Source organism: Rhizopus microsporus, assembly GCF_002708625.1.
Source record: "Rhizopus microsporus ATCC 52813 unplaced genomic scaffold scaffold_23, whole genome shotgun sequence".
In the NCBI taxonomy this organism is placed as follows: domain Eukaryota; kingdom Fungi; phylum Mucoromycota; class Mucoromycetes; order Mucorales; family Rhizopodaceae; genus Rhizopus; species Rhizopus microsporus.
The window spans coordinates 75,157-93,049 of NW_019671938.1; the positions used below are offsets into that span (position 1 = coordinate 75,157).

Genomic DNA, 17,893 nt, shown 5'->3' on the forward strand with positions numbered 1-17,893 from the left:
AGCTGTATTGTATGTCCTAGGGCAGCTTAAAGTAACCCCAATGTTCCGCAGTGAAAAGCGAACGTCGATTAGTGATGTCTGTATTGTTGTTGGATAAGCCAAGGACGCTATTAAAACCACTAGTGCTTTAATAAACATATGTATCTGGGTGCTTTCTAATTACCTATAAGTGTTTTTAGAAGTACTATCCAGCTTTGGCATGCGCTTCCACTATATACTTTAATCGCCTTTTGCTTGATGGAAAGCCGTCCAATATCGAGTCCTTTCCCTGAAAGAAGGTGTGTGTTGCTGATTATGGCGTATGTAGCAATATAATCAAAACATTGTTAATACTCACATCTTTTACTTGAGCTTCTTGTTTCTTCTTTCTTCATTGGGGTTTGGAAGTGTGAGAAAGAAAAATTAAAGATGTTACGCGTGTAGATATCACCAAGATAGCTTCCCAAAGACACCCTGCAGTGTCAGTGACCGCTTGCAGCAAACAGACCAACGACATAACGATGAAGCAGCAGGGAAGAGTTTTCGCATCTTTTCGACTCGAGCTTATCCATAAAGGGCTTGAACCAAGAGTGATCCAACGGGCGGTGAACCACGGACGAGAGCATCATAGAGACCAATGTAATACCAGTCAGGTTGAACGGAGAGTACAGACGTTCACATTCACGATAGCTTCGTAGGTCGTCAGCGAGGTCAAAGCGCTTGCGTTCTATGCTCGACAAACTGTCAGAAGGAAGCAGGGTGATAACAAGCAATGTTGTTGTAGTCATTTTATTATTATTTGAAATGGTCAATTAAGTTAATGGCTAGTGAAGTAGATTCTTTATAAACAAGAGCTGAATGTTATTAAATTAGGTTTGAGTAAGAATTTACCTGGGTAGGGAATCTACGACAGCTTTTTTTTTTTATTAGTGTCAAAACAGGGCAGCCACCTCATCATAGCATGTCAAATTTTGGCAGAAGCGTATTTCCTATGTTGTACTTCCTCTTCAAAATAAGGACATCTTTCCCAGCATGTTATTACACTTGTCGTTATGTTCAATGCAATTACAAAAGGTTATCTTCAGAATGAAGAGGTAAAACACTTTCCAAAGACATTATCTTAATTAAATGAAATGCTGGTAAGCCATTCAAGGCAGCGGATTCACGAGGAAAGCTTAGAACTATCAATCTTCTCGAACAAACAGCGGCTCCTTTTGTCCCTTTGCGTGCTTGTGTTGGTTCTTGAGGTGCTAGACTGATGCTTTGTTATTACTAGATTCGTGACGGAAAGAGGTCTTCTACCACATGAAGCAGTGTACAGAGTAGTTACAATATTCGATAAGTAAAGGAAATGGTTAACTTGTACATTTAAAAAGATGTAGAAGCAAATGATGCCGATGCTTCCGAAGAGCAGAACTCGTGTTCTCCGTCTCTGTCTGCTGAAGAAAGCGACGGCAGTGGGGAAAGGTAAGCTCATCAACCAACATTAAAATAAAAATATCTACAACATTGCTTATAATATTTTAGTGATATTAGTGATAAAGGCTTTATTCTGAATCTGTAGGGTACCGGTATAGTTAAGGTTTTTGGGTTTTACTGCAATATTATTATTTACCCTGCCATCTTGTCTCTTTTCAAAGTATGATCGGAATTGTAAGTATTCGTCACATCTATGTTCTTTGCTATACTCTTCTTTGTTGCAAAACCGGCATGGATTTTTTAACCTTATATCTCTTTTTGAAGCTTCCTCTTCTCTAGATGGTCTTTCGAACCACCATTTCTAAAGGTAGTAAACTTTAGCCTTTTATTTTTCCCTTGGGATCCACTGGATCCAGTTTGGTCATAATTTCTCTTAATGGAATTACTCTTCCTTTGTTTTTCTTCTTCTCTCTTGTCAAATAACTCTTTTACCTTCCTGTTGCAATAGGGTAAAAACCTTTCTATCTTAGCAACGTATGATAAGAATGTATCCGACTCTAATATATGCTCTTCAGTAGAGCTACCGCCTTTCTGATTCAGTTCAATCATTTTCTCTTTAACTAACTGAAGAGTTGATTGAATAGTTGATTTGAAATGGACTATGAGTAAACAATAACTTCCAAGTATATCTTTTTTATTTGGGTGAATAAGAAGTGAAGAAATATATAAATCGTTAATACAGGGTAACAATATATACCACATTGTAGCGCATGTTGTTAGTGTGAGTCACTCTGTCTACAGGGTCTTTTATGTACAAATTATGAAAGGTTCTTTGAATAATCTATAATTCAATATTGGTGCTAAATACAACATTAACGGTCTTAGACCATTGTACAGGCAATTGTGAAAAATGAAGCCATAAACATCGAGCCCTGTATTTTGGCTTTTTCCATCAACTTGATGTATTGGTTGTAGTTTGATGTTATTGTTGTTAATAATTGCAAAAATGTGTAAGAATAAAAAAGAGGTCGAAGTACTAGCCCGACATTATCGACATTATCGAAATCGACACTAAACAAATATAATAACATAAAGAACAAAGTTTTATTGTTTATAGCAGAAGGGCAAATGAGATGATATGCAACTACAACCTATTCCCATTGAATGCATTTTTTAATGATAAATGATTACGGAAACGGTCAAATAGTTCTTTTTTTCTACCCTCATTGTAACGTTCCCTCCAATTCATTTTCGTTTTATATCTTTTTTAAATTCTTTTACAAAGAAAAGGTCGGCGCTTTCAATTGATTCAGTGGGCGTAACCGCTTCCTCATTCTCTTTTGGTTCAAATGTTTTTCGACGCTTTGAAATGAATTCCATCGCACTTTCAACGTACTTTTCCACCTTTCTTTTATCATTTTCCTTAGTTGATTGAGATATTTTTCTTAATAGTAATTCAATCTTATCACATACATCCAATGCGACTTCTTGTTGTATTCAGCTTTAGTGTTATTGAAAAAGGCTATTAAGTCGATGACTTGCGAATTAGATTCTTTATCAAGAAGAGCTGAATGTTATTAATTTAAGTTTGAGTGAGAGTTTACTTCGGTAGAGAATCTATGGCTGCTATTTATATTATTGTCGTCACTGACATTATTTATGCTTATATTATTACTGTTATACTAGTAGCTACTATAGTTGTTATTATAAGTTATTCTTATCAGATGCGATAGAGGAATATAAAGTAGAATGTATGCTCTACTGTAAGATTATACTCGATTGATTGACGAGATAATAGATTTTTTGTAGATTTGGATTTGACCATTCTTCTAGCGCAAGAATTGATCTTTGCTAAGAACAAAGGAAATACGTAAGCGCGATAAACTCGTTCATAGGTGTTTTTAATATGCCATCTGCAATGGTATCAAGGGAATAGATTTTAATTGTTTCAGCCCAATGTTCACATGTCGTTATGTAATAGTTATTCTCCTGATAAAACGTTTTTCTCTGTATTTTTTTGTTTCAAATCCATTCACTGCTATGACGATAACCATTGGGCATATCTTGTATTTATCTTTAATATTTAGACAATACCTAATTACTCTAGATATGAATTTTGCGTCGACTAAATTTTGTATTTCCATTAATATAGGTGGGTTGACAGTTGCTATTGCCTTGGTGGTGGGAAGATATAAAATGCCTGACTTTTTGCGGTCTGGGAAGTCTGTTGTTACACTTTCATACATGTTTCTATTTATTTTTCCATTTATAATGAAACACCAGTTAAAATCGCTAAAAGAGTATTGGAGGTCGTTCATACTTTGTGATATTAAAAAAGAAATAGGCTTACTTGAAAAATATTCAACAATAACATTTTTAATATACAGAGTTTGCAACAGTCTACTGATTAGATCACTACCTGGTTTTGAATGCAAAGTAATGCAATGGATGTTCTCATCTATTACCGCGTTTTATTAAGTCAGGTCATTGAATTAATTAAGAACGTATTAGTTTACCTTCGAACCCTTCTAATGTAAATTCAGTCAAATCAAACGTCTCAGACATGACGGATTGTACAGAAGAAGAAAAAGTAAAATAAAAAGGGAAAAACTACAACATGTTTTAGCAATATTTTCACAGCACTTGCATAACAAAAGATGTCACAAGTCAATTAAAATGAACTAGGGAACCGGGCTTGGAATATGAATAAGAGTTTAGACAACAAAGACTAAAGACTTATGTAAATTGTTTTTATAAGATAAGGATTGGTGTTTATTGAATAAAATTATTTAAGATATTTATATGTTTGTTAATTAAGATAATGAACTGCGGATAGAAGTATGATGGCTGCAGTAGGGCTGCGGTAGTGAAAGAAGACTCATGATTCCTGAATTATCATTCACGACACAATATACGTAACAAATAGCACTAGAAACACAAGGCCTACACGACATTATGTACAACAAACTTTCATACAGCATATGGGTCATAATTACCCTACAAATGCTTAAATTTTTCGTATGTGATTACTTTAAAACTATAGGAATGAACAATACAAAGAACATGATCACAATACACGCTATTCTTATATAACGCTTTCTGTTCAATTCTAATTGTTCATGATTAATTCACGTAATAACCCCATCTTCATATATAACAACGAGCCCTTCTTTTATCGATCTTAATAAGAAGGCTATATGGCGACTCGTCGACATATACCTCTCTTATAATCCTTTTTGTTCTGACCAATATTTCAGTCACTGTAGAAAATTTTAGCGGCGAGTTCGAGTTATATTTTGCACAGTTTTATACATTTAGAAAAATGGTGTTCAGCATTTCGCCTATAACCTTACTATAGTGATTATACTTTGTACATTATATACAGCAGTTAAATATAATAGACGTTGTATTTAATAGCTTATACTTTATTGATATACATCATAGTTGAAGTTACACTTCAATTTGATTTGCCTGACTTTGTTCTTTTGGCAGTACGCTTACCTATAAATAAAGAAACACCATCTAACTAAGCATCTTTGATTCACTTAGCATTTATTAGTATATTCTTGAATTGATAATGGTGCGACTATAAAAGAAACCATTGAACTTGATGGAAGTGCTTTGAAATAGAAACATTTGATATTCATCTGGTAAATAGGCCCAGATAGTGCACAGTATGTAATGGCTAGCTGCATTTCAAGGGATTGGGTAACACATGTACCACATCCTCTCTTTTTATATAATGATTACGCAAAAGAAACATTAGTAAGAAAGGACAACAATCTTTCAATGACACAAGATTACACAGGGCGCATTATGAACTAAATATTATTGATTCAAATGCATTGAATGACGACAGTGAGAATAGATTGAAGCTTCCCTTTATTATACCTTTTTGATTGTTATTGACAATTCTTTTCCTGTTTCCGACTGTAAGAAAGTATTTTTTATTGGCTAACCCATGCGCTATTTTTATAACCTTTTTTTTTTTTTCGGTGTACACTAAATCCCGTTTTGTCACCTCTCTTTTTTCCCTTGTTTTTCTGTAATCTCAATGATTATCAATGGGCAAAAATGGTCTTGTGGTAATGCTTTGAATCTCTTTAACACGGCAATATCTGCAAAATAAACATGCGACTGATCCTTTCTTTTTATATGTAAATAGAAACTTGTATAAAAGTAATATTGTATTCTTTACAGAAAGAATCCGATCGTAACTTGTTTTCTGTTTTAGGGACATCGTGCATCAAGTTGTGAACATACCGATCGACAACTGATTTTGATTAAAAAGAAAGGAAGACCAGCAACACAGTGCTTGAAATGCAGAGAACTTCGAATCGTGCGGCAACTTCATAGACGATGTGAATGTTTAGTAAAGAATAATGATATCAACAAAATAGAAGCCAGCATAAAAAGTAACGATGCCAACATAAAATCACAAGGTAGAACCTTTAATTAAAAAAAGAAATAGTATTTATAACATATCCCCCCTCTTTAGATGGGAAGAGTAGAAAGAGGCACAAGACACTGAGGCCATTAGCTCCAAAACAAGACATGATACACGATTTACAGGAATTACTGGATGCTAATGTATTGTATTCACTACATAATCAAGACTTATTACAAGTTGACATCAATTGTCGTAACAAACAAAAGTATCCAAGTCACGAGTGGAAGAATGTGGATGAACAACTGCCAGAAACGACGGAGAGTGAAAAGACTTGCTGCACTCCAGTGAAACAGTCAAATGACGACGACCAGGAACCATTAAAAAAATGCTGCAGCACGCAGACAGCTTTTACGAGTAAATGCTGCACAAGTGATAACACTAGTAATAATACTAGTGATAATAATAATAATAACAAAGCGAGAATAAGCAGCTGTTGCAATAGTAATAGTGGTGGTTGCTGCAGTCCAAGTCAATCAGTAGAATCTGTTTCATTTTCATTATCCACACATGACTTGACAGGCCTACTACCAAACAATGGTGCTCGACCGGCCATGTCCTGTCTAGGGCCCGCTGCCAAGAACCAGCAAGGAGAGATTATTCGTCTAGTCACTTGTCGATGCGGTGATAACTGTGCCTGTATTGGCTGCGACGCTCACCCTTCACGCGCCATGAAAGAAGGCAGAAATGATGTGTACATCGGATTCAATGAAAGCCATACCAGGAAACTCTCTATTTCTGCCATCACTTGGCCTTCTTCATCAAACCCAGATCCTTCTTCTCCCAAACCAGACTTTCCTGAAACTATTTTGGCTGAAGATGGGACCATGCTTTGTGGTTGTGGATGCGCGAAAAAGTTTGAGGATTGCTCTAGTTGCATATTACGGCTTTGCCACTCTGAATATAGTTAATGTAAATATACTTGTTTATAATAAAATATAAATGTATTAAATGTATAAAAAGAAGGTATGTTTTTATTGTATATTAATTAGTTGCACACGCTTTCAGTACCAGAGGCTTTTGTGTTGAGAATCAAGGCGACAATAAGACCATAAAGACCCAAGACTTCAGCGAAAATCAAGATTAAGATCTACAACATGGTTTAGAAATAATGAAACGTCCCCTTTATATACACTTACCATGCCAACAAACATTCTGGGTTGTTGTGCTGTTGCACGAACACCAGCATCACCTGTAATACCAATAGCAATACCAGCTATATATATTCATGGTTTAAAACTGTCCTTTTCTATTTGAAATCTTACAAGGCTTACCCGCTAAACAAGAGAGACCAACAGAAAGACCAGCAGCCATTTGAACAAAACCGCTAAAGAGGGTTTGTTTCATAGCAACTAAAAGAGAAAGTTCATATATATATTAAAGTAAATATGAAGTGACTTACGGCCACCAGATAACAAGACAGAGACGACAACACCATAAATACCCAAGATACCAGCCATGACAACAGGGACAATACACTTCACGAGTAAATCGGGACGCAAGACACCCATGGCAGAGAGACCAACACCTGATTTGGCAGTTCCATAAGCAGCTCCTAAACCTAAATTCGTGTTATAAAGTGTATATAATGTCTCTTGGTCTCTTACAGCTAAAGACAATGGCAGCAGCACAGCCCATGGTGCCAAAGAAAGGTGCATAAACGGGACTTGAAGTAATCATTAACATCTCGACCCAATATATTCTCCTTTTTTTCTTTCTTACCAATATTCAGACATTTTCTTCTAACTTTATAAAATGTTGGCTTTATATTTATATATATAAAAGAAGTTTATAAATTTACGTGTTTTAATAATTAAGAAAAAAAAAAAAGAAGAAAAAAAAAAGGAAATGAAAAAAATAAACTTGAAACATGTCATCGTATCACGTGAGAAGTCGTACAAATCTCTCTCATTCATAAAAATTAATTTCAATCTAAAGCAAGAGTTAGAAATGTATATTTGCTATATATATTTGACACTTGCGAAAAGAAAAGCAGATTTGACTGGATCTGAAATGGATAAATTATGTGGATGGTATACATTTTGGTTTTCAGAGTCAATGAATGTATGTAGTCGATCAATGGCCTATGATGGATATCAGTAAAGGTACACTCCTCTTTCTTTTTTTTTTACTCTTTGATAATGAGTTGAAAACAAGACTGGCCATAGATAAATAGTGAGTGTTTCCATAATGTTTTCAAGTATGACTTTCCATGATAGTCTATCTGCATAATCCATAATTCGATTCACTTCTTCTATTGTATGTTTGAACTGCTCTGGAGTAATCTATAGTATATAAATTAAAACTACTTCTCTTTTTTTCTTTGTTTCCCTTACTCGTCCTTGTAGATCCTCAGGATAGTTTGTATAAAAACGTGTGATTCCGTCTCCTAATGAGTAATCTCGTTCGATGCGAATGGACTTGAGCGGAACTCTATTCTGTATGGATATGACTTCATGTTCTGTCTTTGTCATCGCATTCTTATGGTGGCTATTGTTGTTATTATTCTCTATTGCACAGTTTTCTTTAAAATAGGTCAGATTGAATTATGTAAATTAGAAAGAAGGAAAGAAAGAGAAATAAAAATTGCGTCATTACTTTTTATAAGGGGGAAATATATTATAAATACCTGTCATGATAGTACTTGATACTCGAGTAGAAGGAATATCTGTTGTCAAGGTAACTGTGCTTGTATTATGTTGACTAACCATACATGGACAAGAAGAAAAAAGAAAAAAGAAAAAGAAAAAGAAAAGTTCATTTTATTAAAGGACAACAATGCACACAGGCACACGCTTTTCTTTTCTTTTTTGGTACAACAATGGTGTGTGTGTGCATTTAGCATGATGCATTGGTAGTCTTGATACTGTTGTGAATAGCATTCAGCAAGTCATTCCCTTTGCTATCTTGATCGATAGACCATATCATAACACCAGCCAAGTTTTTTTGAAGAGCATAACATGTTTTTAAAGCAAGTGATCGTGGATCATCATAAGAAATGAATATCTTTGTCTTTGAGTTAAATAGCCATGGAGTTGATGTAACAGCATCCCATACGCGCGCCCATGGCTTATTTGCTTCCAGAGGTGACTTGAGTACATGTTGAGACAGCAGGCTATGAAATCTCCAGGTACCCGATAGTCCTCCAGGGATTAAGGGGCAAAAAGAGCTCTGGAAGAACACGTCAGTTTTATCGCCTTGAGATATTTGGCCTTGGACTTGGTTCTGGTTGATCTTTTTTGTTCTCAGCATGTTCACTTTGGCAACTATATGGATAGATCAGAATGCTTGTTTTGATATGTATGTAGTAAGCCTTACTTGCTGAGCGTCCATATAAGGCAAGGCCCACTGCTATCTTATGTCTGGGCATACCTGCCTCTATCCAGGCATTAACAGATGAGTCCACACTGTCTTGACCACGAGGCGCATACAGAGGAGCATTAGCGCCTGTCCGAAGACTCCATGGACCATTTATATCGTACGTCATGATATTGGCTCTATCCAGTATCTTGGCCATCTCAGGTACAGATGAATTGAAGGGATGAATATAGACTGCAGCCGAGATCTCCTTTTTGCCCACACCAAATTCTCCATCCATAGCTTGACGAAGCTCCTTGAGTAGCGTAAGGAAGTTTTTGACATCATGTTCTTCATTGACCTCGTTACATCCTTCACCTTGACGACCTGGGTACTCCCAGTCTAGTAAAAAGTGTCAGTATGCAATGAAATGCTATCTTTACTTTATTTACCAATATCAATTCCGTCGGTTTTATACCTGCAAGGGAATGTCAGTAAACAATAAACAAAAGACGGCAGTATACCTCTTCATCACGCTTATATTCCAGTCTATGAATTCTTTTCTAGACTTTTGACTCTTTGCCGTAGAGCTAACAGATGTATATCAATATGAGCGAGGATATTTTGCTTTCTTCTTTTTATACCTAAATGTGATACTTCCGGTCCATCCGCCGATCGAGGGAAGTACTTTGACCTTATGTTTATGAGCCATAGTTACCAATTTTGTCAACTGGGCGTTAGCCTTTTGTGGGTTCCCCCAAACAGGAACGGGTCCATTGGCCATAATAGCAAATGCATAGTGAATGTGCGTAAACTTAGAAAAATCAATCTTGGTTACTGTAAAGATATGGCTTAGTTGTAATATGCACGGGCGAGAAAACACAAGTTACCTGGAAACCGATCACTCCCTGCACACATTAATAAAACAAAAATTTCAGCCTGCATTGTTTATACATTAATCACGCATAACTTACAGTTTGGATAGTAACCAATCACGACGGGTTTTTTATCCGCGCCTGAGATCACTGCATTGGCAGCTCCTACAAGACTAGCTACACCTATTACAGCACCAAGAAAAAGATTGAGAATCATTTGCTGAAAGAAAAAGGGGGAATCTTTAGAAATAGATAAAGAACACTTATAAGCTACTTTTTATTGACAACATTTTTAACTCTTTAAATAACTTATAATTAACCCACTTTATGTGTATCAACTGACAACAAACAACTTCTTTAAGGAGAACTCGTTGTAGGATAGATGTCCGACTCGGAGAAAAATATTCCGTTTTTGGAAATTCCTAAACGGGGCTCAACCATAGTATGCTTTGCGGGGGTGGGCGGACGAGCGGAAGAGCTTAAGGGAGTCAATGATGCTAGTGGATCCAATTTCCCTTTCTCTGTTCATCTTACAAAGGTAAAGTCTTGCATCCATCCATCCATCCAACAACTTATTGACATCATCTATAGAATCGCACCATGCAGATCTTCGTAAAGACTCTTACCGGTAAAACCATCACTTTGGAAGTTGAGAGGTAAATACGACGACATAGGAAGAGTGAATATAAAAAAGGCAACTCATCATTTATAAATAATAAAAAAACAGCTCTGACACCATTGACAATGTCAAGCAAAAGATCCAAGATAAGGAAGGTATCCCTCCTGATCAACAACGTCTCATTTTCGCCGGTAAACAACTCGAAGACGGTCGTACCTTGAGTGATTACAACATTCAAAAGGAATCTACCCTTCACTTGGTTCTCCGTCTTCGTGGTGGTATCATCGAACCCTCTTTGAAGGCTTTGGCCAGCAAGTACAACTGTGACAAGATGATTTGCCGCAAGTGTTATGCTCGTCTTCCTCCTCGTGCCACCAACTGCCGTAAGAGAAAGTGTGGACACACCAACCAACTTCGTCCCAAGAAGAAGCTCAAATAAGCCACCCGCTTGCTTTCTTTGTTTTGGTTTCTCTCTTGTTTTTTGTTTTTAAAATCAGGAAACCATGTAATAAAGAACACTCTTTTTTTTATTACGAACGAACTGTACCAAAACTTCTTATGCTATCTGCTCTGGTCGGCGAAATCTGGGGACTATTATTGCTACGGGCGATTGCCTTTCGTTGGGATTTCATGCGATTAACAAACGCGTTGCCGCCTGCTGTCTGTTCTTTGCATAAGGGGCAGCCGAGGTTTTGAGTAGATTTGAGAAATGCGGCACGATTGATCTTACTGGTGAGTGTGCCAGGATGATTACTGTTGTCCATGTCGAACGCGGTCATGTCTTTGGCAGCCAATAGGCATTTCTCGTGGTACGCATGACGGCAAAAGAAGATAACCGAGCTGGGTACATCTTCAGCTGCATTTTCGTCAAACGCAGGCTCGTCGCACAGACCACAAAGCATATCCTCTATCAATGTGTTATAAAAAATTTTGTAAAACATTTCATTGCAGATCACTTACGGTTGCATCGAATTCCACGTTTGTGCGCCTTGTACATTTTATCTGCTAAAAATACGCTATCGCTCACCAAGATCTTTTCACATCCTTCGTGTAATGACATTTGAAGGTTGTAATCTTGTAGAATCTTCAAAAGAGCATCTTTGAGGCCAGGGATTTCTAACTTGTCGGGTATACGTTGAACAAGCCGCAGTGGCTCAATGTCAGTACCAACGTTTTCCAATAAACCGCGGATGAATTCTACCGTACATCAGTAAACATTATGCAAACTTTGTGTATACAACATACTGGGCTTATCCATAGAATAAACAAGTAAATCTTCCCATAGGTCATCGTCTTTTTGCTCTTTTGCAAAGTCAATAGCCTATTTACAAAATATGAATTGCAACATCTAGATGTAATTTGTGCTCTTGTACCCTTTGCACATCATCAAGCCGATTAATAATCAGCATCAATGCTCGCTTGTTATCGCCCATGCGACCCAAGATAAAGACCATTTCGGGTACGAGATCTCTTTCCTCACATATTTTGAATGCCTACACAAGTTAATAAACAGTCCTAAAGGGTATAGCTTTACCTTTTCTAAAGATATGTAATGACTTGCACGGAGAAAGTCTAATAGTTTAGGATAATCGTATTCTGCATAAAGCTCGACCTGAATATCATGAAATTCATAACCTAGGTGATGATCACGATCAAAGAGGGCGTCCAAATAAGTATGCAAGAACTGGCGATTCTTTGTCAACTGTCTGACAACTTTCTCAGGCTAAAACAGGTATATGTTGGACACATGTGGTTTTCACACATTACATTAATCTTACCGGAATAGCATCTGTGTTCTTTACGAGTAATTGAACCGCAGGCATCTTGATGGGTTGTGTTCCCGGTTCCTTTTCAAGCAAATATTGATCAAACTCCATGAGCAAGACAGCCTTATCCTTAACAGCATCAAACATGTTATATTCTTGGATCAGTTGGAAGGCATTTGGTCTTCTGAGTCTTAGATAATATTCGATGGCTTTATCGGGTTGATTGTTATATGTGTATCTATATTTATCAATGAGCTAAGCCCCCAACTTTCAGTTTTATCTTTTTAACTTACAGATCTGCAAGACACTCCAAAAGGACCTCGTCCTTGGGGTCCCTCTTGGATACGTCTTCGACTGCGACAATGACATTTGGTATATTATAAAGCGTCTTGGGCCATGTATGAATCGTCATTCTTAAAGCAGCATGATCACTCTTGAGAAACCATGCTAGTGCGATCTCATAGACCGTGCTGCTCAGCTGAGGATCCTTGACTGGTATATACGGAGCAATCGCCTTGAGTTCACCCAGCTCGACAAACTTGAAGACCCAATCTTCCCACTTTCCCTTGTCATGTCCGAGGATCGAGCTGCACTCTTGTCCTGCCTCCTGATACTTGTTTTCACTGATTAGCCAGCTGAGATAAGTCTGTCCAATTTCGTCCACACTGAACCGTTTGCTAGGCACTGTCATGTTCCTGGCTGCCTCGAGGGCCTCACCGAAGCGAGAATGATCCAATAGCCATTCGATGTGATCGTCTTCGTCTCGAGCTCGAGCGGCGATTAAGTCCTTGGGGCCCATGATGTAAAACATGTCATCTTCCAATACGAAATCCAAAACGTAGTCGTTGGCCTGATAATGCTCGTATCCCTGGAGGGCAAGTACATCTGTCGAGACTTCTTCGCTCTGGTCATTGATTATGTGTAATTCGGGTCGCGAAGCCGGACGTCTCTGCTGGTAATATTCATCGTCACTCTTGTCATCATCAATAAGGTACGACAGCAGCATCAGCATGTCGTCAAATGGCGCAATACCGCTGATCATGTAATCCGTCTGAAACATTTGGACGATCTCTACATAATGACTTGACTGTCCAGCTACTTGGTGCGCGTTGGGTCGAATCACGGCAACCTTGACAGTATCAGCCCAGCCGATCAGTAACGTCGTGTCATCCTTCCAGCATAACCGGCACTTGTACAGATCAGCGCGTGGACTGCCTGCAGGTCGATCGATATAGGTGATACGTAGATGTGAATTCGTGTCATATACCTTGACGCCTGTATCATTTGCCCAGGCAATGAACTGAGTGCGCCACTGAATAGCGTAAATCGGACCTTCATTTGCATGAAGAACAATGTCCTTGTGCCCAAACCATCCCTTTTCGCTCATCACTAGCTGTTCTGCCATGCCTCCAGATACGAATTGGCGTGTTGATTTACGTGCATAGTCTGGATCGAGAGCGACTGATTTGATGGGTCTTTTATAATTAAACTCTTGAATCTCGGGTGTATAAAGTGCATAAATATATACTTTGCCTAATATGATGTGTGAGTGACAACTCCTTTTTTTTTTTTGCGTGTTAAAGTTACCGTCATCAGATGCACTTGCAAGGTACTCGTCGTATCTATCAATAGAGATGGCGTTGACTGTGGCAGAATGTTTCTTGAAACTCTTGATGACATTGCCTTCGAAATCAAGAATATGAACTGCACCCCAATGTGTACCGAGTGCCTATAGCAATAAAGATAAGACCTGTTTGTTTTCACTGTCTTCTTATTCTCTTACCTACCACAAATTTATCAGATACTCGTATAGTCGAAGCTGTATCCTTTTCGAAAATCTCCTTGACGCTTGCACCCACACGACGATATCTCAGCTTTGGTTCGTCCTCCATCTCTTCTTCTTCGTCGTCGTCATATTCTTCGTCATCATATTCTTCCTCATTTGAGTCATAATGACTATTAGTTGTACTTTGTTCTAATTGACTGTCTGTTGTCGACATTTCAAGGAGAAAGTTGTATAATGAAACATTAGGTTTCCCTCTTTTTTTTTGTTGTTGTTTTCAAACGGAGTTAGTCATGTGAACACTAGCAGTAGAAGACAGAAAGTAACAAAATTTTTTTTTCTCTCTTTCTATCTAATTCATACAATATGCGTCTTCCTTCTGCTGACGAACTTGAACAACTTGAAGATATTGGTAATTATGCAAAATATTTATTGTTTACACTCTTTATTAAAAGTATAAACAGAAAAGCAATGGGCTGTAAAAGCCATGCACCATGCCGAGACTTATTTCAAGTTGATCTCTACTGTTGATCCTCGTCAGCTTCGTTTAACAAGGTAAAATCTACAAGTATTATATAAAACGTGTACTCATATCATGCTCTAGTATTGACGATGAGATCCTTCAAGATTTTGAAACCACCTTTCCAGAGATCAATCTTGTTCATTTAGACGAAGAGCATTTCAAGACACCTGCAGCCAAAGAAAAGTGGAGAAACTTTATGAATAAATATGAAAAGAGAGTCAAGGAATTCAACTTTGGATCATTGATTCGTATTGATTGCAGAGAAGATTATACAGAGCAAAATACCATGTTTGGTAAGTGATATAATTTCTTTAAATGATTGTTATTAATATATGAATTTAGGCGTGCGTATGCAGGTATGTTTTTATGTGTGATAACAATAATAAGGGGGGAACATTTACTAACCAGATGTGTATTTAGTTTTATGCTATTGAAATTGCAAGAAATAAAAAAGGCTTAAATGACTGTTTACGTAAAAAATAAACATGTAGATCTGCATTACATAAATGTTACATTGTGTCTAAAAGAGTGTGCAAGGAATTTTCAGAAACATAAGAAAAGGTGTTACTTGCATAAATATAAACATAAACACAACACACGTACATACGCACATGTCGGAGCAATAGGAGGTGACATTTCCTATCTTTAGTTTTCTCCTCATTAATGCATAATGTGGCAAAATAGTATATTATTGACATTAAAGGGAGGACACATAGATCTATTAGAAATTTCCTTACAGGAGGATTGTGTATATAAATACCCTTTACTTTTTCATCCTTTGTCTTTCTCTCTCTCTCTTTCTTTCTTTCTTTCTTTTTTATTCAATCCTCATGTTTGCTAGATCCTCTCGATTATTTCAACGTCGTTATCTTATGGTTGCTGGTGCTGTTGCCACCTCCACTGGTGTTATCCTCTTACAGACTCGAAAGGCACACGCTGAATCTAATCAGCTCAAGTTTTGGAAGAGTTTACCTGGCGAGAACACTCCAGAGAACCCAGGATTAGCTAAACTACGTGGCATGGCTGCTGAACAAAGATTCAGAACCTCTCTGGCTCAAAATAATGGCAAGACCGACTTTGACGTGGTCATTGGTAATTACTATCCGTCTCCTTTTTTTCTTTTATTAATAATAAACTAACAATAGTTGGTGGTGGTATCATTGGTTTGGCTACTGCAAGAGAACTACTCAAACGCTTCCCAAATATGACTGTCGCCGTCTTGGAAAAGGAACGTGAAGTGGCTGCACATCAAACTGGACACAATAGCGGTGTAATCCATGCTGGTATCTATTATAAACCTGGATCACGTATGGCAAAGACCTGTGTACGAGGTGCTGATCTTATGTACGAGTATTGCAAGCAAAATCAGTTGCCTGTCGAACGCTGCGGTAAACTAATTGTTGCCGTGGACGAAAAAGAACATAAACAGATTGAACGATTGATGGAAACTGCTACCCTAAATGGCGTCAAGGATCTTCAGGTCCTCAACAGTGAGGAGGTAAATTAAAAAAAAAATTACAGATAAGGAAGGAGTCACTAATGGTTACGTATCTTGCAGATCAAACAACTTGAACCGAACGTGGTTGCCTATTCTGCCTTGTACTCCCCTAATACGGGTATCACTGACTTTGGTCTTGTGGCCCAATGCATTGCTAATGAAATCGTACAAACTGGGTAAGATTAAACAAAGTGCGACTTTAAAAAAAAATTAACATTTTTGTAGTCGTGCAGAAATTAAATTAGCGTTTGAAGCCAAGAAATTTGAATCGAGATCAGATGGACGAGTTGAGGTATGTAGTAAGATATAACAATGATATATAGTTATTAATTCTATTCAACAGATTTGGGGAGGTGAGCCTAATCAAAAGGGCCCTGTTTTAAAGGTGACTGCCAAGAACGTGATTACCTGTGCAGGATTCTATTCGGATCGTGTTGCCGCCCTTGCTGGCGGTGACCCCAAACGAGCCAAGGTTGTTACTTTCAGAGGTACATACTATCAACTCAAACCAGAGTACCGTGGTATCTGTCGTATGAATGTCTATCCTGTTCCTAGCGGTGGTGGTATTCCTGTCGGTGTTCACTTCACACCTACTGTGAACGCACGCCGTGGTATCCAGATGATTATTGGTCCTGGTGCCTGCCTTACCTTTTCTCGTGAAGGCTACCAATTCTCAAATTTCAAGTGGGAAGATGTCTTTGGATCCTTAACCAACTTGAACCTTTGGATGTTTGCCCTCAAGAATCCTTCACTTTCTATTGGAGAACTCTACAAAGACATGAACAAGCGTGCCTTCCTTCGTGCAGCACAGGCCTATGTTCCCGGTTTAACTGAAGATATGGTTGAAGAGAGTTTTGCTGGCGTCATGTCACAGGTATTTGAAGAAGGAGGTGTCGCAGCCAACGATTATATTCTTGAACGTAAAGTCATGGACGGAAAGATTCTCTGTGTTCGTAATGCTCCTACACCTGCTTGTACTGCTTCCTTGGCTATTGCAGAAATGTTGATTGACGTTGCTACCGAAGACTTTGAATGGCAAAAGGAACAAGAAAAGAAGCCTGAACCATTAAAGGTCTCACAAGCCAAAAATAGTAGTGCAGTGGCTGTTGCAGCTTAAAGTCATAGTATTGTTTTTATTATCATTATTTGTGTATTTCCCTCCTTTTTCTCTCTCTCTTTCTCTGTTGTCAAAGTTTATCCAGATTATATATATTTATAATAAAAAAATAGTATAAAATATCATACATCTTCGCTGTATCTCTCTCAAAAAGTATTTACAACGTCATCTGATATGAATTCATTATTCATCGCAATTACTATATTTTGTATTAAATAATAATGAAAAAACAGAAACAACAAATGATTTAAATTCATGTTATTGGTATAAATATGTATATAAAAAGTTATAATATTTTACAAATCTTTGTCTTTAGTCCTCCTTTACGATGGGTCACTGTTAAATTAGCGGCTGTGTGAATAACCTTGGTTACATTCTGATTCAACTTGGCACTACATTCAATATACTGTATATCCAATTTCTTTGCTAAATTTTCCGCCTAAATGATATTATATGAGCTCTCTCTCTCTTTTTTTTTCTTTTTTTTTTTTTTTTTCCTTTTTGCATAAAGAGAAATCAAAAGACCACTGTCACTACTCTCTCTCTATTTCTTTCTTTCTTTCTCGTTTT

At 37.5% G+C, this 17,893-nt stretch overlaps 11 protein-coding genes across 11 annotated transcripts in view; 4 read left to right on the forward strand and 7 right to left on the reverse strand.

The window, feature by feature from the left end:
* Nucleotides 1-461: 461 nt before the first annotated feature.
* RHIMIDRAFT_241516 (uncharacterized protein) lies at nucleotides 462-767 on the reverse strand (the record flags this gene model as incomplete). The annotated part of the gene is made up of 1 exon (XM_023609599.1): nucleotides 462-767. The coding sequence occupies one exon, from the start codon at nucleotides 765-767 to the stop codon at nucleotides 462-464; it is 306 nt and encodes a 101-aa protein (XP_023462206.1).
* Nucleotides 768-3,154: 2,387 nt separating this feature from the next.
* Nucleotides 3,155-3,969, reverse strand: RHIMIDRAFT_268610 (uncharacterized protein). Its single transcript, XM_023612081.1, has 2 exons — nucleotides 3,749-3,969; nucleotides 3,155-3,690 (listed from the first exon to the last, which is right to left on the reverse strand). The coding sequence occupies exon 2, from the start codon at nucleotides 3,642-3,644 to the stop codon at nucleotides 3,369-3,371; it is 276 nt and encodes a 91-aa protein (XP_023462207.1). The 5' UTR covers nucleotides 3,645-3,690; nucleotides 3,749-3,969; the 3' UTR covers nucleotides 3,155-3,368.
* A 1,663-nt stretch (nucleotides 3,970-5,632) lies between these two features.
* Nucleotides 5,633-5,857, forward strand: RHIMIDRAFT_207874 (uncharacterized protein; the record flags this gene model as incomplete). The annotated part of the gene is made up of 1 exon (XM_023607013.1): nucleotides 5,633-5,857. A coding segment is annotated over one exon (225 nt), but the record flags the coding sequence as incomplete, so codon positions are not given.
* A 95-nt stretch (nucleotides 5,858-5,952) lies between these two features.
* Nucleotides 5,953-6,756, forward strand: RHIMIDRAFT_247664 (uncharacterized protein; the record flags this gene model as incomplete). The annotated part of the gene is made up of 1 exon (XM_023610433.1): nucleotides 5,953-6,756. One exon carries the CDS (start codon nucleotides 5,953-5,955, stop codon nucleotides 6,754-6,756), a length of 804 nt encoding a protein of 267 aa, XP_023462209.1.
* Nucleotides 6,757-6,794: 38 nt separating this feature from the next.
* On the reverse strand, nucleotides 6,795-7,646 carry RHIMIDRAFT_73137 (V-type ATPase). Its single transcript, XM_023615616.1, has 6 exons — nucleotides 7,568-7,646; nucleotides 7,453-7,511; nucleotides 7,248-7,406; nucleotides 7,120-7,197; nucleotides 6,985-7,061; nucleotides 6,795-6,935 (listed from the first exon to the last, which is right to left on the reverse strand). Exons 1-6 carry the CDS (start codon nucleotides 7,579-7,581, stop codon nucleotides 6,834-6,836), a joined length of 489 nt encoding a protein of 162 aa, XP_023462210.1. The 5' UTR covers nucleotides 7,582-7,646; the 3' UTR covers nucleotides 6,795-6,833.
* A 17-nt stretch (nucleotides 7,647-7,663) lies between these two features.
* RHIMIDRAFT_219546 (uncharacterized protein) lies at nucleotides 7,664-8,567 on the reverse strand. Its single transcript, XM_023607384.1, has 5 exons — nucleotides 8,475-8,567; nucleotides 8,182-8,369; nucleotides 7,978-8,130; nucleotides 7,828-7,929; nucleotides 7,664-7,777 (listed from the first exon to the last, which is right to left on the reverse strand). The coding sequence occupies exons 1-5, from the start codon at nucleotides 8,554-8,556 to the stop codon at nucleotides 7,754-7,756; spliced, it is 549 nt and encodes a 182-aa protein (XP_023462211.1). The 5' UTR covers nucleotides 8,557-8,567; the 3' UTR covers nucleotides 7,664-7,753.
* A 10-nt stretch (nucleotides 8,568-8,577) lies between these two features.
* Nucleotides 8,578-10,531, reverse strand: RHIMIDRAFT_230814 (glycoside hydrolase). The gene is made up of 7 exons (XM_023607677.1): nucleotides 10,117-10,531; nucleotides 10,039-10,050; nucleotides 9,787-9,985; nucleotides 9,667-9,732; nucleotides 9,595-9,620; nucleotides 9,164-9,544; nucleotides 8,578-9,111 (listed from the first exon to the last, which is right to left on the reverse strand). The coding sequence occupies exons 1-7, from the start codon at nucleotides 10,232-10,234 to the stop codon at nucleotides 8,684-8,686; spliced, it is 1,230 nt and encodes a 409-aa protein (XP_023462212.1). The 5' UTR covers nucleotides 10,235-10,531; the 3' UTR covers nucleotides 8,578-8,683.
* Nucleotides 10,532-11,166: 635 nt separating this feature from the next.
* RHIMIDRAFT_207798 (vacuolar protein sorting 41) lies at nucleotides 11,167-14,294 on the reverse strand (the record flags this gene model as incomplete). The annotated part of the gene is made up of 9 exons (XM_023607007.1): nucleotides 11,167-11,543; nucleotides 11,597-11,833; nucleotides 11,882-11,957; nucleotides 12,019-12,129; nucleotides 12,171-12,359; nucleotides 12,415-12,640; nucleotides 12,696-13,935; nucleotides 13,990-14,131; nucleotides 14,190-14,294. The coding sequence occupies 9 exons, from the start codon at nucleotides 14,292-14,294 to the stop codon at nucleotides 11,167-11,169; spliced, it is 2,703 nt and encodes a 900-aa protein (XP_023462213.1).
* Nucleotides 14,295-14,551: 257 nt separating this feature from the next.
* Nucleotides 14,552-15,191, forward strand: RHIMIDRAFT_241522 (DUF757-domain-containing protein; the record flags this gene model as incomplete). Its single annotated transcript, XM_023609600.1, has 5 exons — nucleotides 14,552-14,597; nucleotides 14,650-14,740; nucleotides 14,790-15,001; nucleotides 15,051-15,064; nucleotides 15,129-15,191. The coding sequence occupies 5 exons, from the start codon at nucleotides 14,552-14,554 to the stop codon at nucleotides 15,189-15,191; spliced, it is 426 nt and encodes a 141-aa protein (XP_023462214.1).
* A 347-nt stretch (nucleotides 15,192-15,538) lies between these two features.
* On the forward strand, nucleotides 15,539-17,323 carry RHIMIDRAFT_247670 (DAO-domain-containing protein; the record flags this gene model as incomplete). Its single annotated transcript, XM_023610434.1, has 5 exons — nucleotides 15,539-15,800; nucleotides 15,854-16,206; nucleotides 16,267-16,382; nucleotides 16,432-16,498; nucleotides 16,550-17,323. 5 exons carry the CDS (start codon nucleotides 15,539-15,541, stop codon nucleotides 17,321-17,323), a joined length of 1,572 nt encoding a protein of 523 aa, XP_023462215.1.
* Nucleotides 17,324-17,609: 286 nt separating this feature from the next.
* Nucleotides 17,610-17,893, reverse strand: part of RHIMIDRAFT_286380 (small GTPase-binding protein) — a gene marked incomplete at both ends in the record, with an annotated part of 1,309 nt that continues 1,025 nt past the window's right edge. The window contains one exon of the mRNA XM_023613376.1: nucleotides 17,610-17,749. Within this exon, the coding sequence (XP_023462216.1) occupies nucleotides 17,610-17,749 (140 nt within the window). The remainder of the gene's footprint in view (nucleotides 17,750-17,893) is intronic.

Bases quoted from the DNA above. Each gene is read 5' to 3' on its own strand.
- RHIMIDRAFT_268610 (XM_023612081.1), bottom strand. From the start codon at position 3,644: ATGTATGAAAGTGTAACAACAGACTTCCCAGACCGCAAAAAGTCAGGC.
- RHIMIDRAFT_73137 (XM_023615616.1), bottom strand. The intron at 7,198-7,247 runs GTAAGTCACTTC...TTTCTCTTTTAG, and splicing joins TGTCTTGTTATCTGGTGGCC to TTGCTATGAAACAAACCCTC. The intron at 7,062-7,119 runs GTAAGCCTTGTA...GAATATATATAG, and splicing joins TGGTCTCTCTTGTTTAGCGG to CTGGTATTGCTATTGGTATT.
- RHIMIDRAFT_219546 (XM_023607384.1), bottom strand. From the start codon at position 8,556: ATGGTTAGTCAACATAATACAAGCACAGTTACCTTGACAACAGATATT. The intron at 8,131-8,181 runs GTAAGGGAAACA...TATATACTATAG, and splicing joins CTGAGGATCTACAAGGACGA to ATTACTCCAGAGCAGTTCAA. The intron at 7,778-7,827 runs GCAAGTGTCAAA...CTCTTGCTTTAG, and splicing joins TCAAATCTGCTTTTCTTTTC to ATTGAAATTAATTTTTATGA.
- RHIMIDRAFT_230814 (XM_023607677.1), bottom strand. From the start codon at position 10,234: ATGATTCTCAATCTTTTTCTTGGTGCTGTAATAGGTGTAGCTAGTCTT. The intron at 9,733-9,786 runs GTATAAAAAGAA...TACATCTGTTAG, and splicing joins ACCGGAAGTATCACATTTAG to CTCTACGGCAAAGAGTCAAA. The intron at 9,545-9,594 runs GTAAATAAAGTA...ACTTTTTACTAG, and splicing joins AACCGACGGAATTGATATTG to ACTGGGAGTACCCAGGTCGT.